Source organism: Podarcis melisellensis (genome assembly GCF_964234715.1).
Source record: "Podarcis melisellensis genome assembly, chromosome: 13".
In the NCBI taxonomy this organism is placed as follows: domain Eukaryota; kingdom Metazoa; phylum Chordata; class Lepidosauria; order Squamata; family Lacertidae; genus Podarcis; species Podarcis melisellensis.
Window position 1 is genome coordinate 52,224,907 of NC_138545.1, and position 26,533 is coordinate 52,251,439.

At 44.1% G+C, this 26,533-nt stretch overlaps 1 protein-coding gene across 1 annotated transcript in view; it reads right to left on the reverse strand.

Moving 5' to 3' along the window:
- Positions 1-26,533, reverse strand: part of COL15A1 (collagen type XV alpha 1 chain) — a 124,466-nt gene that overhangs the window by 74,607 nt on the left and 23,326 nt on the right. Inside the window, exon 3 of the mRNA XM_081883813.1 lies at positions 830-1,377. Within this exon, the coding sequence (XP_081739939.1) occupies positions 830-1,377 (548 nt within the window). The remainder of the gene's footprint in view (positions 1-829; positions 1,378-26,533) is intronic.

Below are 26,533 nucleotides of genomic sequence, written 5' to 3' on the forward strand. Positions count from 1 at the left end.
CAATGGAATTTGATACCACAAGATGTAGTGAGGGCTGCCAACTTGGGGATTAGATACAATTGTGGAGGATAAAGCTGTCAGTGACTACTAGTCATGAAGGCTATGCACTTTTATGGATAGGAATAACCTATTTCCAGTGCATGTCATAATTAAGTTCCATCTCATTTCTTCACTAATGTGCAACTGTTTTTTTTAAAAAATAAAAGTCCATATGAAAATTTGAAAATACCTATTTTATCATAAAATATTTAAATCTCAGTATATGCCTTTCTAAACATATTTTATTAAAAAAACACAACCATTTTAAAATGCATTTGGAATGCATTTGTTCAGGGAAGTGTGAAACAGAATGGATAATTGCCTTCTGATCCATCTATCAGAATGGTACGTGGAGATTGGGTCAGTTCACTTAAAAATGCAGACCCTCCATCCCCTGCTAGGATTCTCTCCCCCACATAATCATTCTTAGTAACTAAGAGTTTGGCTTCCAGGTGCCAGTATCAATTCTCCTTGTCTCAAGAACCATCAGGACCAGCCCTACCATTAGGCGGAATGAGACAACTGGCTGAGGCAGCAGATGCTGAGGGTCAGGGAGCAGGCAGAGCTTTGTGTGCCAAGCTGGCTTGCTGCCTATTGGTGCAGCGGATAAAGCTGTTCCAATACCAGTGCCAGCACAGTCAGCTTCTGTACGTGGAATGGGGTGGTGGTGCCGCCATCTTGCCCTTTTCCCTGGGCATGTCTTGGGCTGGCCCTGAGAGCCATGGACCAAACCTCTTTCCTGGAGAACCGCTGCGGAATAATCCACACATTTACTACATGGTGTACTTACGGTGAATCTTTCCAGTCCTGTCGCTCCAGCGTTGCCAACAAATATTCCTGAGCTCGATTCAAAGAGCAAGGGCTGATCTGATCTCTGAAACTGCACCCTGTGATATTCCTCGCAGTCCATAAACAGTGCAATGTCATTGCCCTGGACAGCTATTGTAAAGCGATTCCATTTGTTGGTCATCACTGGGACTTTAAACGAAGCAGCTTCTCGGGATATGTGGGAACCTGGTTCAGTGTAGTACATAATTATTCTCTGGGTGCTGTCATCCACAGGCGATAGTCTGGCTCCCAAATAAATTGTCTTCTGAAAGGCATCCGTCACAGCGAACAAGACACCTCCACGGTCGCTGTTTGGTTTGACGGTGACGGCGATAGCAAAATCTCTGTAGAACGGTTGAGGTATCAGAGTCCTTGTCAGACGGCCAATGTTAGCCTCTGGCCCAAAACTGTATGCGGGGAACCCTCCATAACCGGTAATGAAGGAGACAGAAGGTGGCAGTGGGACTCCTATTAGTTCGGTGAGATCAAGGTGCTCCTTTGACCCTCTTTCTGTAACACAAAACAAAAAGTATTATTAGTAAGAGCATGCAGTCAGGATTCTATCCAACTTTTCAGGAAGAGCCATAAGCTTGTTCCAACCTTGCCAAATTCTCCGGACCAGTGAGAGACGGTTAAGCAGTAGACACTTTTCCATTTTTTTAATACCGTTAAATGTCACGTAACTTTAAACGTAGACCATCAGTACTGAGCTTCTGTTGCCTTTTGTTTCTGCATTGGTTTTCATCCTTCCCTGGGACCTGGGCACCCACAGCTCCCCTTGCAAAATTGCAGGAGGGGGTAATGAGTAGCAGAGAACCAGCAAGTGTGTGTGCTTAACCCATTCTTTCTCTTCTCTGGGCATCAAGAGATGGTGGGACAGTTGATCTACGGAGCAGATCAGTCACAGAAGCACACCACCCAACTGCCATTTCTTTGCTGCACATTCCCTTTGACACATACAGTGGTACCTCGGTTTTTGAACAGCTTAGTTCACGAACCACTTAGAACCCGAACACTGCAAACCCGGAAGTAAGTGTTCCGGTTTTCAAACTTTTCAGAAGCCGAAAGTGCTCCATTTTGAGTCCCCCTGTGTTTCCTGTTGTGCTGCTAATTTGCGTCCCCCCATGGTAATTCAAGCCTTCCATTTCCAATTGCAGTGTTCTAAGGTGATATTTGTGAGGAATCCTATTCGGAATAAGGGAATTTCCCTTGAAAAAAGGAAAACGTTGCCAGCAATGATTTGGTGCTTTTGTTTTTACTATTTATTTTGCGTTTTTTGTTTTGAGGCTTTTTCAGCTAATTTGTTTTTGGGACTGTGTGGATCCCAGTTCAGCTACTGATTGATTGATTGATTGATTCTGTGACTGCAGAAATGGATAAAAAAAGCCCCCATCCAAACAATGACTATCATCAGCGCAGGTAAGAAAAAAAGTAATTTTAATTTTTATCATCTACAATACTGTTTTATTTATTTTATAGCACAGTACCTTGATTATTGCTTTCGTTTTATGGATCAATGGTCTCGTTAGATAGCAAAATTCACGTTAAATTGCTGTTTTAGGGGTTGTTTTTAAAAGTCTGGAACGGATTGATCTGTTTTGCATTACTTTCTATGGGAAAGCGTGCCTTGGTTTTGGAACGCTTTGGTTTTGGAACGGACTTCCAGAACGGATTAAGTTTGAGAACCAAGGGACCACTGTAGTTCCACCCTTGCTGAATTGCACTGTGCACCAAGCATTGAACACGGTCTGAAAACCGTGCTCCAAGGCAAGTAGTTCTGCTGTGAAATTACAACATTTCTGGCACATAGCTTGGTTCACTGATCTCTTCCCTCAGACCACAGGCTCTCCCTCTTCCTCAGAAACCCCCTCATTTCCCTTCATTCAACAGAGAGGTGGTAGAACCGCTGGCTCCTAATGCTCTCAGGCTGTCCCTTCCAAAAACTGGGGAAACCTGATCGCATGTTGCATTTGTGTTTTTCAAAGAACTCTTTGGCACTGACAAATCTAGTACAAAATCAGGGCGACCAGGAGATTTGGGGTTATCTGGAATGACTCAAAGAGCAGAAATGAAACACAGGCTCAACTGGTGTGAGGGAAGGGCTAGCCAAAATCTGCTGCTAATACGTTTGAATGTATGGCTGGCAGCGCAATCTTTACAAGGTTTCCTTTTGTTTAAATTACACAGAGCAGAGTGCAGGAAAGTGCAGTCTAATCCCCTCCATTATAGAACAGCTTTATATTAATCCTTTGGAACACATAATCCAGCTTGTCTACATAGTTTGAAATGAAGCAAGAAAAAAAAATTAAAGCATAGACTGTAAGGGAAAAGACAAAATGGAAAGATTTCCTCCTCGGAGTGTATTCAGTTTCTGGAATTCTCTTCATAAATCCCACTAATAGACAGACAGGTTTATTTCATGCATTTTGAACTGTTTTATTTAGCTGGTAGTACTTTGCATGCTCTCTTATATTGTGATTTGATTTAAAAATAATTGAATGTCTGTATGGAGTAACTTAGCTGCAGTTTTTCGAAGGTTTCCCAGTGATACCAATAACACGTCATTATAATGCCATAAATTAATAAATATGAATCTGATAAGGTCATGGAGAATATCAGCATTTCTCTCAAATAAATTAATATAACAACGAAAGAGAAGTCTTGCCTTCATTGGCACATAAGCATAGAAGGTATGGCACCTCCTCAGCAGAACGTAAGATTAGGGCAGGTTGGTATATGGAAAGACTTTCCATCAAGTATTCTGGTCCCAAGCTGAATTATTGACACATGCTGCTGTGGTACTGCAATCCCCGTAATTAAATAATGTGGAATTTTTCATTAGTGTGTCATTTTTCCTGAATGAGAAGATGGTGATGATTGTTTTAATGTATTTGATACACTGAGATCCAGGGCCTTATGGTGGTTCCCTCATTGTGAGAGGTAAGGTTAGAGGGAACCAGGCAGAGGGCCTTCTCGGTAGTGGCACCCTCCCTGTGGAATGCCATCCTGTCAGATGTCAAGGAAATGAACGACTATTTGACTTTTAGAAGACATCAGAAGGCAGCCCTGTATCGGGAAGCTTTCACTGTTTGATGTTCTACTGTGCTTAATGTTTTTAATTTGTTAAAGGCGAAAGATTTATACAATCTGAGGTGAAAAAGGCAGATGGGGACTATTTCCATATGTGGTGGACCTGCGATAAGGTAAAAAAAAATTGGGAATCAATTTATAATGAACTCAAAAAAATATTTAGATATACTTTCCCCAAAAGACCAGAAGCGTGTCTATTAGGCTTAATAGGAACAGAAATTAAAATAGAAGATCAAAATTTGTTCATGTATGTTACAGCTGCCCCAAGGACCCTTCTGGCCCAAAGATGGAAAGTACAAGATATACCAACTATACAGGAGTGGCAGGCGAAGTTGACAGAATATGCAGAACTTGCCAAACTGTCAGGGAGGATCCGGGACCAGGGAGATCAGAGATACCAAAATAACTGGAGTAAATTTATTGAATATTTAAAGAAGAATTGTAAAGAGGTCAAGACACTAGCAGGATTGACATAATACCTCCAATGTATAATAGCACTAATACGAGAATGATGTGCGTGATGGAAAGAGGATAAATATACCAGTTGTGGGGAGGGCCCAGGGGGGTCGCGACTCGGCAGAGTCAAAGGGAATGTATGGTGCTATTACAATCTGTTGGAAAAGAATATGTAAGGAAAACGATAAAAATTCACTTGGGGAAAAAATAATGTTTTTAATTTGTTGGAAGCCACCCAGAACAGCTGGGGCAGCCCTGACAAATGGGTGGCATATAAATAATAACTTATTATTATCAAAATTTATATACTGCTCACTCAACAGAAAACCTCTAAGAGGTTGATAAACAAAATGCTCTAAACAGGATCATTATAGCCACCACACAAATTATGCAGAGAAACCAATAATTAATCTTCCAACTTTTAAACAAACAAAATGAAGCCATAGGAACATGAAGACATACTAAATTTAGTTGTGGGAGTGGCAAGCCTCCCCCCATGAAGTTAGACGTTATCCACTTTGTGCCATTTTTCATCATTTAAATCATGGGTAGGCAAAACTAAGGCCCGGGGGCCAGATCCGGCCCAATCGCCTTCTCAATCTGGCCCGAGGACGGTCCAGGAATCAGCATGTTTTTTCATGAGTAGAATGAAATGAAGAATCCTTTTATTTAAAATGCATCTCTGGGTTATTTGTGGGGCATAGGAATTCGTTCTTCTTTTCCCCAAAAAATATAGTCCAGCCCACCACAAGGTCTGAGGGACAGTGGACCGGCCCCCTGCTGAAAAAGTTTGCTGACCCCTGATTTAAATCAATCCTTCAAAGCTGCTGACTGCTCCATAGTAGAAAAATTAAGTCTTCTGAAAGGAGAGCTTTTGAATTTGGGTGTAGGGAAAAGGTCATCTGAAACTACCTCCCTTGGCCCCCTGAGCTTTATTTCAAGGGAAAAAATGTGCTGGCACTCACCATGAAGTTGTTACAGTAAGTGCCACACTTTTCATGTTCAGGGGAAAGGTGCCAGTACTGAGTACCCTTGAGTACCCCCAGAAAAGCACTGCCATTTTCCCTCCAGAAGTCTCTTGGGAACTGTGCTACATGGTGTCATTGCACCAGGCACACACGGCAGATACCAAGAGCAAGGCCACCACTGGTAAATTAGTCTCCCCAACTCCAAAAAGTTAACCGCCTTAAAAGCTCTGCTAAAATAGCTTCCCAAATTTTGCCACTTACAAATGACTGGCAAAATTGCAAGTACGTTTTGCCTCATTTCTAAGCTAAACCCCAATCAAATTAGCATCATCCACCACAGCTGCGTTTGTGTGGGGAGGAGGGAATGAAGACCAACTGTGGACCTCTCAGCATAATACATAGTTTGGCCTACTGCGCCAGTCTTTTCTGAGCCGTGAATGGTCCTAACCAGCCTCGTCTACAATTGCACCCATGCTTTGTATAGGGAAACACATATGGACCCTACAGCCTGCCAATATGGCTGGCAACAATTTCTATGACCAGAGCTGTTTCCCATGCCTGGGCAGTCCTTGCTGAGCACTAATGCAACATCAGTGAGGGATGGGGCACATGGCCTGTCGTTTCAGCACACCAAGCATTACTGGAGAGAGGGATGCTACAATGGCTTCCACTATACTGAGGTTACAGCAGGTAATAGCAAAAAAAAACCCTTTGATGTGTGTGTGTGTGGGGGGTGAGAAACAGAGACAGAGTGGAGTGTGTGTGTCTTTTGATACAACCCTATCCCCACGGCTTAAGGTAGGTAATAACATTCATTGCAATTCATTTGGAAAATAAACCTGCTGAATAGAAAGGCAACATATTATTCCAGTCTTACTGGCTCTCCAAAACTGTTCTTTAGTGCTGAATCGGAACAAACGTCAACCTGCAGAAAAAACCAATGGATGTTTATTTTGATTTAGTGTTAAATAAGCAGCGTGTTTCTCTGGGAGGGGGAGATCAGTGTGGCAAGCAGAAGTGTGGACGAGCCCTGAGAAATAATGACCTACACAAGACCACCCAACAACTGATCAGAAATTGGAATCAAGGTCTCTCTCCGCTGATCACAAGAAAACCAGCAGCCCACTTTGCCGGGGCAATCTCTTATTTTACAGCTAATGTACCTGCTTTCTTCTGTTTCCACATATTTATTTTCTCCGCTGTTCTGTACTCCAGATCCAATTCCATAGGTGTTTTCCTAGGAAAATGCACAGCTATTTTTCCAGTAGCTAAGGTAGGTTTGGAAGGTACACCAGCAACACGTGGCGCCATGCCAGGGGTATCCCATGCTGCTGGAACTGCTGAGCGGGCCCCAGTCTCTCTCAATGCCCAGCCACTGGTTGAATATATCCTTGGCGTGGGAGAAGTAACAGGACTGGCAGTCACTGACAAAGGTGAAATAGCCGTCCCAGGAGAGCCCCACAGCCGTTGCCACCACCACTGTCCTTGTACCAGGCCAGATGGCATTAGGAGAAACAGCCAGGCAAGTTTAGCAAGCATCTTCTGTTTCAAAGCCGGCACACAAAGGGTCAAAATTCCTTTCTGCTTCAACATCTACAACTGGCCTGTCAGAGTGAAAAGAAGCAACTTCATCCTTCTGCCTGTTTTAAAAGAAGCTCCATCTCCATATTATTCTCTGTGTATCAGCTTTTTGATGGAAGGACATCCAACTGGTCCTCTTAAATGGTTCTAACAAGCCTCCATCCTTCTGCAAAGCCTGTTAGTTAGCAATTTCCTTTCTCATGGAAATGAAGAGTTTGCCAGCCAGTATTAGGAGGAGTCTTTTGTGTTTACCAATCACAGTGAAGGGGGCCAGTCTGCCTCCCTCCCTGATCCCAAATCTTTGCCTCCTAAGCAGTTTCAGAGAATTCCATCACGTGTTAAGTCTCCCCATGGTGGGTTTCAGACACACACAGGGAATTAGGAAGTAATGTTCTCATTAAACTCAGAAGAACCAGGGGTGTAATCTTTGTCAGGTGCATTTGATAAGGGCTTCTGTGAGACATGAATATATGGATATGGATTTATCACAGCAGTGTTAAGGCGTGAGTGAGATTTGCCCCTAAACATTCTGCTCCAACCCTGCCATGCATTCTTCTTTCTTCCCACCCGTAATAATTCATAGTTTTGGGGAAATTAGGAAAAGGCATCCAAATGAGTATGCTATTTGTTTCATGGTTACATATCTTTTTTCAAATATATATTGAAGGAGAGTTATTTATTGATACTTATTCAAAGATATACAGAAATACAGACCGATTACAAAGTATCTTTTTATAATATACTGAAATAAAACAGCTGCTTAATATAGAAACGAACAGGGGCAGAAAGAAAAGAAGAAAAGAAAAAGAAAGACCTAAGGAGAGTGAAAGCCAAAGAGCAAAGGGGGGGGGACCTGAATAAAAATAAATGAAGATAAAAGGTATTCGCTCATTAAGATCCAACCATTCTGTCTTCTATAAAACAGTATTTTATTCATTCTTCAAATCCAGATACTACAAGTTCATTTTCTCTTTCACACAAAAAGTTCATAAGAAATTTCCAGTGCTTAATAAATGTCAGTAATGATTTTTCTCTAATTAAACATGTTAACTTTGCTATCTCAGTCAGGTCCAATAGTTTAATCAGCTGTATCTTTCCATCTTCGTGCCTATAGCAGTCTCACCGCTGTGATCATATATTGGGGTAATCTCCCATAATCCTTTTTCAACTGTGTATCCATTAACCCTAAAAGAAAGCATTCTGGCTTCAATTGAATATTAACCTTTAAAATCTGCTGTATCAAAGTATGTATTTGTATCCAATATTTATTTATTTTTTAGTCTTTTCACATGTCCACCAAGCACGATAAAATGTTGTTTTATGGTTGCAGATCAAGACACTCCCAAAAATCTCCCTGAAAGCTTCAGTTTTGAAATCTGTGCAGGACAAGATTTGGAGCCCAATGGCACACAATAGCAGGGAACCCAAGTTGAAACACTATAAGGGTTTAAACACCTGGACCTGCCCCAATCGATAGTGAAAGCACCTGTGGCTTACTCTCCCCCCCCCCCCGTCCTCCCAAGTTCACTTTCCCCTCAGACAAAAGTGCTAGGGGAAAGATGGTGGCCCCAAGGTGGCTATATAGGCCTCTTCAGCAGCTTACCACGTTGCTCTTATTTTATTTATTTGTTTTATAACATTTATAAGCTGCTTGAATGTAAAAAAACCTCAAAGCAGTTTACAAAACATAGGACAGTAAAATCAAGAGAAAACCACAACCCTACTTTAAGACATAGGAAAGTTAAAATACCAAAAACGGGTTGAAATTACTTCCGCTTTCAAAGGATCCGGATAGGCTTGTCTTAAACAAGAATGTTTTAAGCAGGTGCCAAAAGGAGCACATACAGGGAAGCCGGCTGCTTGATCTCAATAGGCAAGGAATTCCATAGTGCCACACGAAACGATGGAGTCCGTACAAAGGCAGAACGGGCCTTATGTGGCACCTGTAGTAGTGCCAATTCCACCGAATGACGCAGTCAAGTGGGCACCTGTGGAGCAATGCGATCTTGTAGGCAAACTGGTCCCCAGTTGTTAAGGGCTCAATAGCAAGTCAGCAACCGGTGCAGATCTCTGAGCACAGGTGCTATAAGCTGACAAGGGCTGGATCTACACACACCTTTTAAACGTTAAATGTTATTATGTCAAGGTGTTTAGTTTCCTTTTCGTTTCCTTTTTCACAATGTCTATCTGGGTTTTGGATGGGGGTAGCTCTGCAGCGCCCTCTGGTGTCGCATTTTATCAACGCTGGGCCGCTTTTTCTACAAAAGTGACTCAAAACAACGCACAGTGGTACCTCAGGTTAAGTACTTAATTCGTTCCGGAGGTCCGTTCTTAACCTGAAACTGTTCTTAACCTGAAGCACCACTTTAGCCAATGGGGCCTCTTGCTGCTGCCACGCCGCCGGAGCATGATTTCTGTTCTCATCCTGAAGCAAAGTTCTTAACCCGAGGTAATATTTCTGGGTTAGTGGAGTCTGTAACCTGAAGTGTATGTAACCCAAGGTACCACTGTACAATGAAATAAACAATCATTGGAACCAAATATAAGAACAAGAACTCACAAGGGCATATTTTAAAGGTCTAACAGCTTTGCTGCATGTTTTATGATTTAAAATTTCTTCTTGGGTTCTCTCATCAAAGAATACTTGCCCCGAACCTGGATCTAGGATCATTTTATAGCTATCCCCCCCCCGCCTTGAACCATCACCTGCCACCTGCAGCAGGCTGATGACATGTTGGGACAGCTCCATATCTGTCATGGTGGTGGCTGTGAAGTCTTGAACTGCCCCAGGTGTGGTGGAAATCCCCCCAGAAGCAGCAGTCTAGGAGTCTTCAACAGCACTTCCGAGCCCACCTTTGCCAGCTAAGAGAGGGAGGTTCCTGGGCAGTGATGGAGCAGAATCCCTCGCCTGCTCTGATTACCCAATGACAGTTATGGGGACAGGAAACCTCGTGTGAGAGAGGGAAAGCCTAGAGAGAGCAACACACACACCCTGACCCTCAATTCTGCTCAGATGCTGGACCGCCTACCCAGGGCATCCAGCCTGGAAAAGGGTCTCATGCACTGCACAGCCACCTACTGTCTGCACCACAGGCCCCTCACCAGGCTTGCCCCCACTCTCACTAAACCTCCTCTTACCCATAATGCTCTCCCAAGGACAGCACGGCAGAAGTCTGCTTACTTTTTCTGGTGGGCGGCGTTGCAGCCAGGCAACCGGAACCCAACAGTGATCCGGCTTGGGGGGCAGAGAGTTGACACCCCCTTCTGTGTCATCCTGGCCACATCAGGGCCACACCAACCAGTCAGCACTGAGAGAGGGCATGGCCATGGATGATTTAACCGCAGCATGGCCGGCCAGGACCCTCTCTCTCACTCTCCCAATCCACCTACCCTCTTTTCATGCTTTGCTCTGATATGACCTTGCTATGGACACTTGTCGGCCGCCATATTGTTGGGGCCCGGTAGGAATTTTTCCACTTGGCAAATTGGCACCAGCCATTTGGTTTTCGGCTACCTGGTAGCAATTGTCATAACTTTGAGTGAGGCCTTGGCACACAGAGACTAGGCTATGAATTCCTAATCGGGCAAGAGCCATCCCTCAAAGAGAGAAAGAAAAAATGGTTCTTTTGGTAGAGTTGTTCATTTCAAGGGCACAAGACCTTTAAAATGACTAGGAAGTGTGCAAGAACATGGTGTGGGAGAATGCAAGTAAAAATCATTCACATCTCTTTCTCCAAATTACTCTGCAGGCTGCCAAGTTCCTCATCTATGGCTTCAATGCTCTCGTCAGAGCACTCCTTCAGATTGCAGATGTGACCTACTTTTTAAAAAGTGAAGTTTTCCCATAATCTGTGGAAGTAATTCCACGCCAAGTGTCCTGAAACGTTCCAAGTAGAGGAAGGGCTGATTTACAGAGCTTTCTGGAATGACTTTGCTAACCAATGACTGTTAGCAAACTGTACAAATCAGGAACATTAGGTTAATAATAAAAGCCAAGCTGCTAGCCAGAATTTTCAGGGCTTCTGTACATTTTCAGCACAACATGATATGAAGTAGATGTTCCCTCAGAGGCAGATATAGGCCAGGGCAACCAGTTCAGTCACTCTGGGCACAGAGCTTCGGGGGCGCCTCAGGGGGCGCCACAACTATGATTTAGAATGGAGCATGAGAACCTGGGGTGCCAAATTTTGGTGTTGCACAGGGTGCCGCTGAAAGTTTAGACCCCAAGGTCTATCACTGACCCCCGTAGGAAAGAACTGAGTTCTGCAAAGACAAGAGAAACATCTTCCAAAAGTAAGGTCACAATTCAGGAACCATACAATTTCTGGCTGCAGGTGTACCTGGAACCGCTTTTGAATGCTGAGGTGCAAACCTTGAACACGTGGTGTAATAATAAAGAAGGTAATGCTTAGGGATATCAGCAGTTAATTCTAAAAATCTGGTATCTGGCAGAGCCTGGGAATAGAGGGCTGAGGGCTGAGGGCTGAGCCAGAGCGGAGACCCCAGTGATATGTAGCAGGTGTGCAGGCAGAGACCAGCATGATATAACTGGGGTGGGAGAATATGTCAATTTTGGTTTCTCTCATTTCTTCCCATCTTAACATCAGTTCTCCACATTTCCACACCAATTTGCAACTTATTAAAAAGAGTTCTCATGAAAATTTATTAGCATTGTAGTGCAATTTTCTTCAAATATACACTTTTTATATGCAATTTTCCTTCCAAACATTTCTTTTGCAAAGCAATTTCCCCTAAAATAATGCTTTTTATTGTTATTTGCACTAATATAAGCATTTTATGGGACACTTTGCCTCATTATATGAATTTTTGTACCCAATACCTGGCTGGAGAACTGTACTGCTAAATTTGGAGAAGTGCAAGTTTGGGAATATTGCTGTGCTTTGGTTCTCAGAAGTGTGAATTTGGGAAGTTCACATTTAAAATGCAAATTCAATTGACATCCTAGATAACTGATTACAAAGAATTAGTTGGACATAGAGGACTTTTCTGGCAAATGACTCCAAACCAAACCAAAAGCCAGTTATTTTGTTCTTTTTCTGTTCCACTGCTTACCGTAAGAGTGCCTCAGTAGAGGCTTCAGCTGCAAAGGGCCTTCACAGCGGTTGGGAATGGCTTATGTATAGTCAAAGCTTTAACTGATGTTGTTACCTGGCTTGTTTTAAATTTAGCCTGACCTTTTCTAACACCCACACAGGTTAATCTTTTAGCTCTGCTTCAGAGCTAGGTCATCTATATTTCAAATATGTATGTATTTCAGTGAATTTACGTATGCAACCATTCCCCTTCACAGACAACCACAACTTTTACTCATATCAATCATACATTAATCATACATATAACCCATATATTCGGGGGGGGGGGAACCCAACACCTGGTTTTTCTGCTACTAGTGCCTGTGATGCTCTAGTATCACAATGCAATGGAAATCTCAAGAAGCACCGTAAAAATGACTTAGTATAGCAATATATGGGACATTGTCCCTGCAGAACACCTTTTGCAGCAGCATCGAGTGAGCAGGGGAGAAACTAAGACTTATAATTTTCTTTATGGTTTATGATTTTAATGAAGGGTGTGGCTTCAGTTGTACTCCTACATCTCATTCCTCTCTATGGCTTAGTTATCTAAATATAATTTGATATGTATTGTGGTTTGGTCCTGTTTTCTAGACAGGATACATGCTGTCTATCTACTCCTGCAGGTCTGTATTGTTACTTTCATTATTCAGTTGTTTTGATTCTATGCCACATCAGGTTTTTTAAAAAATGGAAACAACAATATAATAATATTAATAATTTTATTATTTATCCCTCCTCAAAATCTATAGTCTTTACTTTGCCACCCCCTCCTCACGCCTCTCAGAGATTTAATTTCTGGAAATCCCAGGGAACAGAAATTGAAATCTGATGAATGGGAATTCCAGTAACTCACTGCACCAAACCGCTTAATAGAGGAAGCTGCATCACTAAAAAAAAAGAGGAGGTCAAAAGATCACATGGATTTGCATAAAATTTGTGTGTGTCAATTTATATGCATAGATGTAAGTTTTAAAACAAATACCGTAATTTGAATGGAAAAAGTATGTCACATCATAGTAAAGGGACTGTGGCCAGGTGACCTTCTGTGGTATGTACCTGCTGAGACTGTTGCACAGGTGCTCTCCACTGATGACCAACACCAGGGCCCTCTTTCCCATCTCAGGGCTATCTTTAAACTGGGCTTGGCTAGCTCAATAAAGAGAGGGTTCCTTCAAATATAGAACTGTCCTCTGGCCTCCCTTCCAATATAGGTCTGCCCTCTTTAAAGTGGAGCACGCAGCCACTCTGAGGGACAAAGAGGCTTTTCTAGCCTGTGGAAATGGATATTGCTGAAGGATTTCAATAGCACAAAACCCTTTTAATGATTAAGTAGCAGACTGCAGGGTGAGATCATCTTTGGGTCAACCTTTCCTTGATTATCTACTGTACTTCCTAACATTTGTTGCTTAAGGCATCTCTCATTCTTCTTCTGTCCTCTGCTGGACAGAAAAATAGTTTACACAGCAAAATTGCGGCTCTTTTAACTACGTTGTTCAAAACCTCCTTCCTTATTTGAAAGTCTTGTGGTGACGGACCAAATGCGTACCCTCCAGCATTCCTCATTTGAAAATAGGGACATTTCTCACACCCCCTCCTGGGACACCCGCCACCCCCCCCATTTTTTGTCCCTCCTCCGTAGAGAAGGCTACACCAATGGGACACAGCACACACATCTTCCGCCATCCTGAAAAAACATCTTAATCCTGATTTACTTAAGATGCTTAATTTTTATATCAATCTCATTCCAGAAGTATCAGCAGCAACCATTTTGAAGTAAATACTTTTGCAGAGATCAGCTGATTCTCTGACACCCATTATAAAAAGGTATGGGACAAAAATCAGGAAAGACTCTTTAGAAAAAATCAAGTAGTCTTGAAAACGTGCATCTGGAAACTATTCCATTAGCTATATAAACAGCTCAATGAAACAAAATTTATTGGAAAATTAATTTTGCAAAACAGGAGACAGTGGAATGGGGAAATTAAATTCAGAAAGCTATTAGCCTAACTATTAAACAAAGAGCAAAAATATAAATTCCTTTCATAAGGAATGGAACAGATTTAGCCAAGTCCCTAGAAGAGCTATCTCAAGTATTTTTAAATTGCTAATTAAAAGTATATAAACTAGACAACCCCAGTACAGACAAGTACTTTCCCATCTAGGATACCAGACTCTAAAATTATCTCGTGACATTCATATTGCATTAGCTGAACTGGTTTTGTTAGAAGACACACCTGATGGGGAGCTAGCTAGCCCCAATGGAAGCTGTTTTGCTCTCTGGATCCCCCACAGCAAAGACACCATTGTCCTTGGAATAGAGGAGATGGATCTGAGGTTTAGCTGCAGGGAAACTTTAGGGCAGGGTGGGACCCAGTGAGCTGCCTGAGTAAAACCAGCGAGCCACTGGGGAAGAGCTGGGAGTGGGAGCTAGCTGGAGGAAGCTTGGGTCCACACCCCCAGCCCCCCATGGAAGCTGTGAAGCCCTTTGGATCCTCTGCAACAAGGATGTGCCTGGAATAAGCTGCTTCCCACACTGGAAGGACGAGGAAAGGGGGGGGCAAAGCTATAATGCTTGGGGCTTTCCAAGCAGCCCCACTGATCACACTGGTTCCAATAGCAGTGGCAGTCTAGGTAAGATGCCCCCCCCCCAACAATACAATAGAGAAGATTTTTATTTTTTTTAAGAGAAGCACGAGAACTTAAGGTGAAGGGCTGTAGCTCAGGTGTAGAGCACCTGAGTGCCTCACCTAACTGGTCACCTCTGGTCACCTAACTGGCCAACTTTAAATTCTAGGGGATGGTGGACTATCCTGTTTTCCTTTGTGGCCGGCCGGGGGAATCCCCCAACTGCTGGCCACACAATGGGGAGGCTTTTGCTCTGTGGAGCTGTGGGCCTGCCATGACATGCCACAACTGCCACCCATCCAGTCACTAGGTAAGTGGCCATTTTCGCCACTTACAGGGAAAATATTCGTGCCAAAAAGCGCTGTGTAAATGCCCTTCCATAGTTCCTTGTGTTTAGGATGCTGGGCAGAGGGTAAAACCTGGCTGTGATTCAGCCCAGGAAAGTCCACATATTTATCTTGAGATCCTTGGAGAAGGGATGGGATAAAAGCAAAGTACAGAAGGCAGCCACAAGAAAAAGAACGACCCATCTCGTGAATCAAACCCCATTTCCTTCCCAAGAGACTTCTCTTCTTATTGGCCTCCGTCTGTCATGCTATGAAAAATCAGTTCCTCCTTGATGGGAATGCTCACGGATTAAAAACTCTGGGTTACAGATATTTCAGGAAATGGAACAAATTACATCTCAGACAATTACTTTAGATCCCAAAATGACACTACTTTCAATATTTACAGATGAAGCACAAGATTTTAGGGACAGAGTCTTAATTATGCATCTTATTGAAGCCTTTTTTACCTAGGGATCCATTAGCCACGCCATCCCCTGGACCTCGGAGGGAACAAAAGTACCAGGAAAGCAAAATCTTCTTTGGAGAAAAAGAGTTTATTGAGATCTGAGCACAGAGTCAAGGTCTGTACTCAGAGACAGCCTGCTAGTTAGTTCCTAGAAATACTGGCTGTAAAGCAAGACACTTCAGCAGACTTTCTTATACCCCCAGACTTCCCCAATCGGCTAGCAAATATTGCTTGCTTAATACATTTTATTGCTTGCTAAACATTCCTGTCTTTCTGCTAAGCCAAGCACTCCCTCCCACCTCCTTGTACACGTGTCTTCTTTTGCTAGCTAAGCATTCCCTTCGTATCTCTTCTTATCTTGCATTACTTAAAGCAGAAGCAAAGCAGGAAACATCTTGCTAGTGGTTTTCTTGGTTAACAGCAGTTTTCTGGCTAGGCAGGAAGCGACCTTCTGACCTGTAGCTAGCATCAGCAGTTTCAAGTAGCTGGTTAGGCAGAAAACGACCTCCTGACCTGTCTGATTTAGACTTTTGCAAGCAACTGCAATTTTGGGCTGTTTTGACCATCCTAGCAGAGTGCAGGAATTTACTATGTGTAGATAATATTAATGATTAACCGTTCCCCTCTCCCTTCATTATAGCTGCAGCACTGGAGGGCATTGAATACAAACTTATATGGTGTTTGTTATGCTGCTTATGTTTGGGACTTGTACTTGATGGGAAAGTTGACAGAAAAGGTATGAGAAAGACAATGTAAGCATCTACAAAACTTTTACAAAACACGGCCCACTTTTATTTCATTTGCAGCAAAGAAAGAACATGTCGTGTAAACCACCCGAGACACACAGGAACCTGTGGAACGACACTTTTTAAACTGGCAGCTCTTGAATTAATGTTTTATTTTAGACAGCAGGACATAGTTGGGGTTGCTGGGGGGGTGAGCACAGGGGGACAACTGCAACTGATTGTATGTTGGTTCCTATATTCAAAATTTAAAAAGAAAGAAAGAAAAGATTTCCCTCCTTCCCCAGCTTGCCGACATCACAGATTTAACTTCTAGTTGACTTTGGCATGGGATTTTTCATCTTGTTTCCCTGAATGTGTGTTCTGAGCAGCCGCTCTGACTTCTTCAAGAAGGCGGCTTTGCTCCAAACAGACCGAGCTGTGAGCTTCCCTGCCCCCCTCCGCTGCCTCACTTAGCTGACAGATGCGGCCAGGCAGTCCACAGCTGTGCATCATGTGCTATCTCTCGTCTGCAGAATGAGCAATAGCCAGCAGGAGCCCCAGTGCCAACAGCAGGAGGTTGCCAGCTGATTAAGTTATAGGAACGTTTCTGTTAGCCAGAGCTACATCTTGTGACAGCCGTGTTCAAAGATAAGGCTTGCAGATAAGATTTCCTACTGCAAAGAAAACATTTTATCAGTATATCTACTATTTAGCTATTCAGTGCAGCTATTTTTATAATGTCATCTAATAAAAGTAATCCCCATGTGGTTTTCATAAGAAAGCAAGAAATACAAACACACACACACACAAAATGACGTACAGATCTAAACAATCGCAACCGAAACAAGAACCCAGGTTCACCTCCACCTTGGTCTGGTCTGACTTTAGTTGACCTCAGGTGGGCAGCCATAAGTGAGGGGTGCCTGGAGCTTGGAGGGCTTAGTCTATTGAGTGAGTGGGAGAAGAGAAACGGGGTGCTTAACCCTTTCCCAACTGCTGTTCTCCACTCCAATTCCCCACTCACAGAGCCCCAATCCATGGAAATGTCATATGGGGGGAATTTGGGGGTGGTGACACATTCTCCTCACCCTAAATCTGCTTTTAAAATATAGGGAGCATCAGCCTAGAGATACATGGTGCATAGTTTGGCCCTAACAAATGTTACGGTCTAACCCTCCCAACTGGCAGCAATAGTAATCTTGTTGCAGAATGCCTGATGGAAAATGCATCGCTGGGGTGGAATCCTAGCTTGAAAGAAGAGGATGCCACCACTGTTACCGTGACAACAGACATAGGACTAAAGTACCATGGAAATGGACAAAGTGATCGCTGAGATGATGCAACCAAATTGGATAATGTCTGCTGGAACAAACTTGTATTCATGTGTGTCTGTGTGTGTGTCTGTGTGTGTGTTTCTTCTGAGTTAGAAAATACGTTGTGAGCAACTTTTCTTGCTGATTCAATGTAGGTAGCCATGTTGGTCTGATGCAGTCGAAATATATTAAAAAATAAAAAAAATGTCCAGTAGCACCTTTGAGACCAACTAAGCTTGTTCTTGGTATAAGCTTTCGTGTGCATGCACACTTCAAACCTTCTTGCTGATTTTAGTTATAGCTTGCTTAATTAAAATATTGCAAAACTGGGTTTTAATAAACAAAGCATGATTTGGGACATGTGGTGTACAAGTGTTGTACTGACCATTCAATATCTGGCCAGGCTGATTCTTCTTTTGCGACTTTCAGGCTACGCGTCACAGTGGACTTGCAAGATGATATCTATTCACACAAATTTCCACCCACACTGTTCCCACTCATGCCTTTTCCAGCTGACAGCTGGGAAAGGAGGATACACTGAAGTCCAACAAACACATCAGCTAAGATAGCCTCCGGCGCAAGCCAGAGATCTGACAAGAGCACAGATACGCTCCTCTGTTGACTGCGCCAGCTTTGGTGGGACAGGGACACAAGAAAGGAAGTCATGCCGTTATGAGAGTGTAACAAAGCAGAATGAAAATGTAATTAAAGGCAATAACTAAATAAGAAGCAGACAGGATACAGTTGTCTGTAATTGAAAAGAAAGTACCATTGAATCGAGGTGTTTACACTTTTCAGAGCTGTTGCTGGTACTGCAGTCATGCATCTTTACAGACAGATTTTTATGGTGCTATAAGCATCCAACCTTTGTGGTCATGAAGTGCTTTTTCCAAGACAGGAGCATGATGAGGGAGATCTCATGGGGCATTATAATACGGTTATCATCAGCTACTATCTAGGGTTGCCATATTTCAAACAGTGAAAATCTGGACAATAAAATTGTTGCGCTGACATGGGTTGCCATACATCCAGATTTCCCCAGACATTTTAAGAGATTTTTGCCTGGAAACTGATTCCGACTGCAGTACAGTAGTACCTTGGTTTGCATACGTCTTGGATTACAAACACATCAAACCTGTGTGTGTCCCGGTTTGCAACCTTTTTTGGATTACAACCCTTTTTTGCGGGGGGGGGGGGGATTACGAACAAAAATTTTTGGGAGGCCCCATTGGCGAAAGCGCACCTTGGGTTACAACCTGTTTTGGTTAACAAACGGACCTCTGGAACAGATTATGGTTGTAAACCAAGGTACCACTGTATTCCATATGTCTGGGAAATTCCGGGCTTATGGTTTTTAAAGTGTTATTTTGCTTACATCTCTCTGTCCGAACAAACCAACCACAGACTATAGAGGAGCTGCGGTTTCCAATATACCCAAAACATCAATTTTCGTTGAATCGATCTTAATTTTAAATGTGAATAAGCCCTTCGTGCTGGATGCTAAAGCAACTTTCCATGGACTGAACAGAATGGAACCCATTTGGTTCTGGGTGTTCTGTTGCCATTACATGCCCTCAATTTTTCAGCAGCTGGAGTTTTGCACAAAACCAGATAGCAGGAATTTACACAAACAGCAGGAGGGAGGAAAAGACAAAAATGAAAATGCAACCATGACAAATATGATTTTATTTATTGCATTTACAGTATATCCCATACCTTATCTAAGCAGCTAAAGGCACACCCACACTTATGCCCTCACAAAAATCCGGTGAGGAAGGTCAAGTTGAGAAATAGTGAATGACCCAAAGTCATCAAGCCAGCTTCATGGTGGAGTGTGGATTGGACCTCTAGCCACTGCCTTTGTGTATCAAAAATCCAGTCTTCCTTCTCTCTGTCCCTTTCATAGAATTTAAATGCCCCATAAACGTTTTACACCATTAACTAGGAGACAGCAAGTCATGGCCAAAGTATCTCCCACACAGGAAAGCTCTCAGCTTACAGGAAATGCCAGAAGGAGATTGGCTCCATTCCCATCTCTTGTCGCAGCTTTGCTGGGTGGTTGGCAAATGTGGCTGGTCAAATCCCCCTCTGTGTAGAGGATAAATCTCAAGGATGTGATGCCCAAGGGATATGGCCAGCTCTTACCTGGCCAGCCCCCCACCTTTCAGTTCACAGAGATGAAAAAAGATTTACGTTTTCTGGGTTCTGGCTCTCTCCCTTGAATCGCCTTGGATGACCCAGGATGCTTTGGAGATCCGCTGAAGATAATTTGTAAATTGCTTAGATGGGGAACATGTGTTTTCTTTCTTTTCAAGCCACTTCCACTTTCTTCCACTCTTAGGCAAATTTAAATAAATACGTTCTTGTAATTTGGACTCTGGAATTGGTTACGTGCTGCCTAGCAACCAGAACTAGTCTGTTTACATTGCCCAGTCCACTTGCTCGTGCTCTGAGATTTCAAGGAGAGGTTCCGGGAAATGCAGTTTGGACTGCCTGCCTGACACCTGGCAGGAGTCTGGAAAATCACCCTGCCCCCTCTCAGATCACTTTAAGGACTACAGGTCTAGACAGTGGAACTGTCGTCCTTGGGAGGAAGAAGAAGAAGAAGAAGAAGAAGAAGAAGAAGAAGAAGAAGAAGAAGAAGAAGAAGAAGAAGAAGAGGTGTGATGGCCTGGGATTCCGATTCAGAGGATGAACCAGAGGAATCCCAGCCTGCACAGGAGTCCCCGCCTCCAGGGCCGGCTGAACTGGGGCAAGGCCTAGATGCTGAAGAACCTGCACCTGTGGCAGAGCATCAGGAGCTGGCCCCAGGTGAAGCCCTTCTGGCCCCAGAGGGGCTTGATGACTCAGTGGCCACAGGTGAGCCTCCTCCAGGGCCCAGTAACCCTTCGGCCTCTCCTGATCTGCAGAGGCTTAGGGCAGAGAGGCGAAGGGAACTGGTTGCCCCCAGGAGGAGTGCTCGCCTTAAGGCCAGAGGAGGCGGGGCTCCTGGGGGCCGGGACCGCCCCCGGCCTTAGAAGAGGATAAAAGCCCAGTCAGCCCGGCCCCAGGTTGCGGGAGCAACGTCGTTGTTGGCTTCGGACCTTCCTGTGTTCCTGTTCCCTGCTCGGCCTCCTGTTCCTGACCATCCGGTGCTCCTGTTCCCTGCTCAGCCTCCTGTTCCAGCGTTCCTGTTCCCCGCCCGGCTCTCCGCCTTGGACCTCGCCCCTCTTCGTGTGGACTCTGCTTACGCCCACGGTACCTCACCCCCGGGACCAGCACAGGAGGAGGAGTTTGGATTTGATATCCTGCCTTTCACTCCCCTTCAGGAGTCTCAAAGCGGCTAACATTCTCCTTTCCCTTCCTCCCCCACAACCAACACTCTGTGAGGTGAGTGGGGCTGAGAGACTTCAGAGAAGTGTGACCAGCCCAAGGTCACCCAGCAGCTGCATGTGGAGGAGCGGAGACGTGAACCCGGTTCCCCAGATTACGAGTCCACTGCTCTTAACCACTACACCACACTGGCTCTCCTTCATGGGTGGTTTTGCAGCAGAGGTTGGATGGTCATCCGTCCGGGTTTCTTTAGCTGAGATTCCTGCATTGCAGGGGGTTGGACTAGATGACCCTTGGGATCCCAACTCTACAATTCTATGATTCTATGATCTCGTTCCCATCCAGACCTAGGGAGGTTACAGTGGCAGGTGGTGACCACTGGACCTGCTGGGTGTCGTGAACGCACCTGGACCAACAAGGACAAGCTGCTAGATCTTTAATTCTTTACTGGCAAAGCTCTCAGTTACATTGGTTCCTAAAGTGCAAGTGATATACAATGACATTCCCCACTAACTAGCTCTCTAGGCAGCCCATGGCTGCAGACCTCTGCCACCCTTTCAGACAGCTGGAGCAACAGCATAGAGCCCCACCCCCTGCCTCTTTAACACCCCCCCCCCTTGTCTGATGCTTCTAAGCACCCAGCTCCTCCTCAATGGCAGCCCCTCCTTGAGTGTGGAAAGAATTGGGGGGGGGACATGACCCAGGGGATTCCAAAGGAGCGTACGGGTGGGTGGGTGGGCTCCTAGCCACTCCAAGCCAGAGTGGAGAGGCATGATATTGTGCGCCCCCATACATTATGAAAACCTATATTCCCATACATAATGGCACATCTATAAAGCACGTTCTACTTCAGTGATCTGCAGGTTATTCTAAACCTTTGGAACTGGTGTTTTTGTGAATGAAATAAAGTTCCACTTTCCTCCATGAAAGGTGTCTTTGCACTTCGCTTTGCTTGTCAGTCTCAATTACTCCATCAATTTTGGGTATTCCTAGACAACGCTTAAACAAGACTGCCCACTTAGCCTGTCTCACAGGGTAGTAGTAAATATGGAAAGTGATTTAATTAACAATATTTTAAAAAAACTTGTGGGGACACACAATATTGTTTAGTAGTCAGCATGAGAAATCTACTATGGGAAGGAGGTGGACTGTGGCATTACAAGCATTGGCCAATCGGCACTGAGCCCCTCCAGCTTCTGCTAATCCTTGGAACACGAGCCAGAACCTGAACCCCGGACCAGGGAACGCCCCAGGCCGCAACGCACACGTAGGCTGCCGGCGTACCTTGAGGACTATGAAAGCGACCTCCCAGGCAGGACTGGAACTTAGAGGGGAAGGGTGTTATGTACTGAGTTGAATAGGATCCAAAATGCAGCAGTCTGATTGGTCCTAGAACAATAGGCTCCAAAAGGCAGCAGTCTGATTGGTCCTAGAACAATAGGCTCCAAAAGGCAGCAGTCTGATTGGTCCTAGAACAATGCAGCAGAATGATTGGTTGGCAGGAACCACCCAATCATGCTCCAAATAGAAGTGAATCCACAACCTGATTGACTTGCAGTAGAATTCCGGAATTAGCCAATCATGTGCAGCCTATTGTGTAAATAATGTATATAAAGCAGATACTTTGAGGGAACATTCATTCATTCCTCCTCACCACTATGAGCTGAATAAAGAGCATGAAATCACACACACACAAAAAAAAAATCCATGGAAACAGATTAACTGTAAAAAGGAAGAGGCAGCCTGATCAGAAGGCAGTGAGCGATGTTCCAGCATGGAACAACTGTTGTATTTTTGTCTGTATTATGTCTGCACAATGCTTTTTTTGATATATATTTTTTAAATATAAATTCTCATTGAAGTAATTCCTTTCCCCCTTAGAATAAACAGCATGTTTACACTTTGCTTCAGAATACAGTAAAGGTTTTGTTGGTGTCCGTTTGTGACAACTATTGATTTCTCTCGCATACACACGAGTGCTTGGTTATAACCATCAATGCAAAGGGCTGAAAGTTTGCAAGCTTGAACATCCTTATGCAGTAACATGGTTTTTAGGATTATGGAGCTTTTAATATTGGCTCCGCAGGCAGAAGTTCAGTGGCTGCATTTCCCCCCACCATAAATGTATGGCGATGGGAGAACGTAACACCTTCTGAATCCCTGCATGTTATGCAATTGTTAGAGGAACAGAACTGGAACCCCTGTAACACTGTCCTCTCCATTCCCATCCCAGAGAGCCAGCCAAGGAGGATACTACATCGTTGAAGAAGAAGAAAAGTTTGGATTTGATATCCGACTTTATCACTACCCGAAGGAGTCTCAAAGCGGCTAACATTCTCTTTTCCCTTCCTCCCCCACAACAAACACTCTGTGAGGTGAGTGAGGCTGAGAGACTTCAGAGAAGTGTGACTAGCGCATGGTCACCCCGCAGCTGCAGGTGGAGGACCGGAGACGCAAACCCGATTCACCAGATTACGAGTCTATCGCTCTTAACCACTACACCACACTGGCTCTCACACTGGTATCAAAAAGCTGTCCAAAGGTCAAGAAGTAGACACAAGGGGACTTCCAGGGGAGGGCAGACCAGCGGCAGAGCTGGCTGCTCGGGCACCTAGAGTGGCACACATGCCGTGTGACCCGCCGGGGGCAGGGCAATCCACCCAGGGGGGCCAATCGGCACGCCGGCGATCCATCGGGGGGGGAGCAGTCAGCGCGCGCAGCAGCGATTTGCCCAAGGGGACTTTTGTCACTCACCCTCAGGGATGACACCCGGGGCAAACTGCCCCCACCGCCCCGCATTCCTACGCCCCTGGGACAGACTGCCTTGGTGGGGGTTATTAATGGTAGTCAGACAGAAGGTTTGGCTATCAAATCACTCTGGGATGACGCGTGATCAAGGGAATAACCTCAAATGCTCTGATCAAAGCTGTTTTCTGCCGCCTGCGCCTGGGGCCAGCTAAAATGAGGAACTGACTCTGTGTCCAGGGTTGAGTCCAGATGGGAATGTGACTAACATGTCATCTAAGAATGCCGGCAGCTACCCCACCACAACCCTCCCCAGGACCTTCCCTATGAAGGAAGTTTATTTGGTTGAGAGGTATTCTGAACCAAAGGGTTCAGGGCCAGTTTCTTTAGAAGTCGTGGTACCACAGGGACTCCCCCCTCACACGATGAAGCATAGCGTTGTAAGCACCTTGTCCACAGCTGCATGAACTGAAACCGAGTCCGCAGCACGTCCCAGACTGTGGCAATGGGTGCTTGGACTCCAACAAATGTGGAGTAGAGCTCCCTCCGAAGTCAAACAACTTTATTTTCAAAATGTGCAGCCAGCTATTGCAGAGTTTTGAGAAATTAAAAGATAAAGTGCGAGACTGGCTTCATTATTACCAAATAATGGAGGCTTATAAGTTGGATAGGAAAATTGGCTTCCAGGTGGAAAAATCAAAATTGGAAACAGAATTGTTAGAACCAAAAACTAAGAATTTGTCAAAGATGTATAACTTGCTGTTGAAATGGAATACGCAGGATGAAACGGTTAAATCAGCTATGATTAAGTGGGCACAAGATATTGGTCATAACATTATGTTCGCTGACTGGGAACAGTTGTGGACCACCGGCATGAAATTTACGGCATGTAATGCCCTAAGAGAGAATATTATGAAAATGATTTACAGGTGGTACATGATCCCAGTTAAGCTTGCAAAAATCTATCATTTGCCCGATAATAAATGTTGGAAATGTAAAGAAAATGAAGGCACATTCTTTCACCTTTGGTGGACGTGCCCAAGGATTAAGGCTTTCTGGGAAATGATATATAATGAAATGAAAAAGGTATTTAAATATACCTTCCTGAAGAAACCAGAGGCCTTTCTCCTGGGCATGGTCGGCCAATTGGTGCCAAAGAAGGACAGAACATTCTTTATGTATGCTACATAAAGCAGCAAGAATACTCATCGCAAAGTATTGGAAGACACAAGATCTACCCACTTTGGAAGAGTGGCAGATGAAGGTGATGGACTATATGGGACTGGCTGAAATGACTGGCAGAATCTGAGACCAGGGAAGAGAGACGGCGGAAGAAGATTGGAAGAAATTTAAGGACTATCTTGGGAAATATTGCAAAATTAATGAATGTTAGAATGATGTTGGTTTAGAAATTAAGTGGTTTTCAGCTGTAATGACTAAGTAAAAAGAAAAGAAAGGTTGAAAATTAAATGAAAATTAAGGGAGAGGATTTGCTGAATTAATAATTAGAATTGGAATACAAAAAGGGGAGGTATGAGGAGGTCTGGGAAGTAAGTTATAAGAAAACAAGGGAATGAAATTTTACCTGTTTTTAAATTGTTTTTAGTTTTGTATTTTTTTATATTTGATATGTTTTTTGTTTGTGTTTTGTTTTTATTATTGTTTTTCTGTATAATTTTTGAAATGCTAATAAATATCTTTTTAAAAAAACAAACAAAATGTGCAGCCAGCTGATCACATCAGGTTCTCCCGCAATGGGAATCCATAACTTTTGGACCATCCAAATTAACTGTGCTCGCAGGCTACTAGAGGATGCAATGCCTACTGCAAAATGACCCTCCTTTGCTGTTGGTTCTGCCACTAGGTCAGCAGGATTACGTACACTAGCGAGCACCTGGTCAGCTTCAGAGACCCTTGTGCCACTTAAGCTCTAGCCCTCAGCTGGCTGGCTTCCTGGCACACAGCTCTCCAGAATAACAAGAAGCTACTCAGACTCTGCAACCCTGGAGAGGACGTTTGGCAGTGGCCATGTCAACCACCCATGTCCTCTCTGATGACACTGAGCTCTGTTTCTCTATCACACCTGAATCAGGTGTGCCGTGAAAGACCTAAAACTGTTTCTTGGACTGGGAGAGGGATGGAACAATAAGCTGAAGCTAGATTCCAACAAGACTCTAGCCCTGTGAGTGAGTGAGTGAGTGAGTGAGTGAGTGAGTGAGTGAGTGGCTGGGTCCAGGAACTGGAACGGCGAAATGTCCCTGCTTTTAAGGGAGACGCAGCAAGGCCTCACTCAGTTTAAATTATTCAAGGAAGCAAAGGGCTGTTTCTTTTTGTACTAGCTGTGACCTCCTTTTAAATAGTGCTTGGAAATAATATCAAATTACACCTTTATAATGCTAAGATAATAAAAGCTTTCCTGAAAGGCTTCCTAACAAAAGCCTTGAAAGTCTGCAAAGGAAGGCAGCAAGCCAGCTTCCTAAATGGTTATTTGTTAAATAGACAGACAAAGAATCTTTGTAGAAAGGGTTACTGGGTGAAAGACCCTTCTTGAAGACTGGTCTGTCTAGTCCTGCAATAATAATCAGAACAGCTAACAATTTCTTACAGACATTTTTTTGTCTGGGGTCATTGTGCTTCAACACAGAGTCCACTATATCCGCTCTAAACGCTGCACATGCATTGTTGCGGGAGCTCATCCATTACAGAATGCGACATTATCATCGCCAGTGTTGTGATATCATGTCTAACAAGCAAAAGGTTTAAGGTTTTGGATTTGACTCACAAGGCTGTAAACAACTCGGGTCTAAGCCACCTGAGGGAATATCTGCTCAATCACCAGGGTACTCCAAGGAGGCCCTACTGGTTGTGTTGCCCATAATCTGCGGAGACCTGTTTGGCAGCAACTGGGGGGGGGGGAGACCCTTTTGACAGCAGGAATCACCTTTCCTCTGACTTAAGGC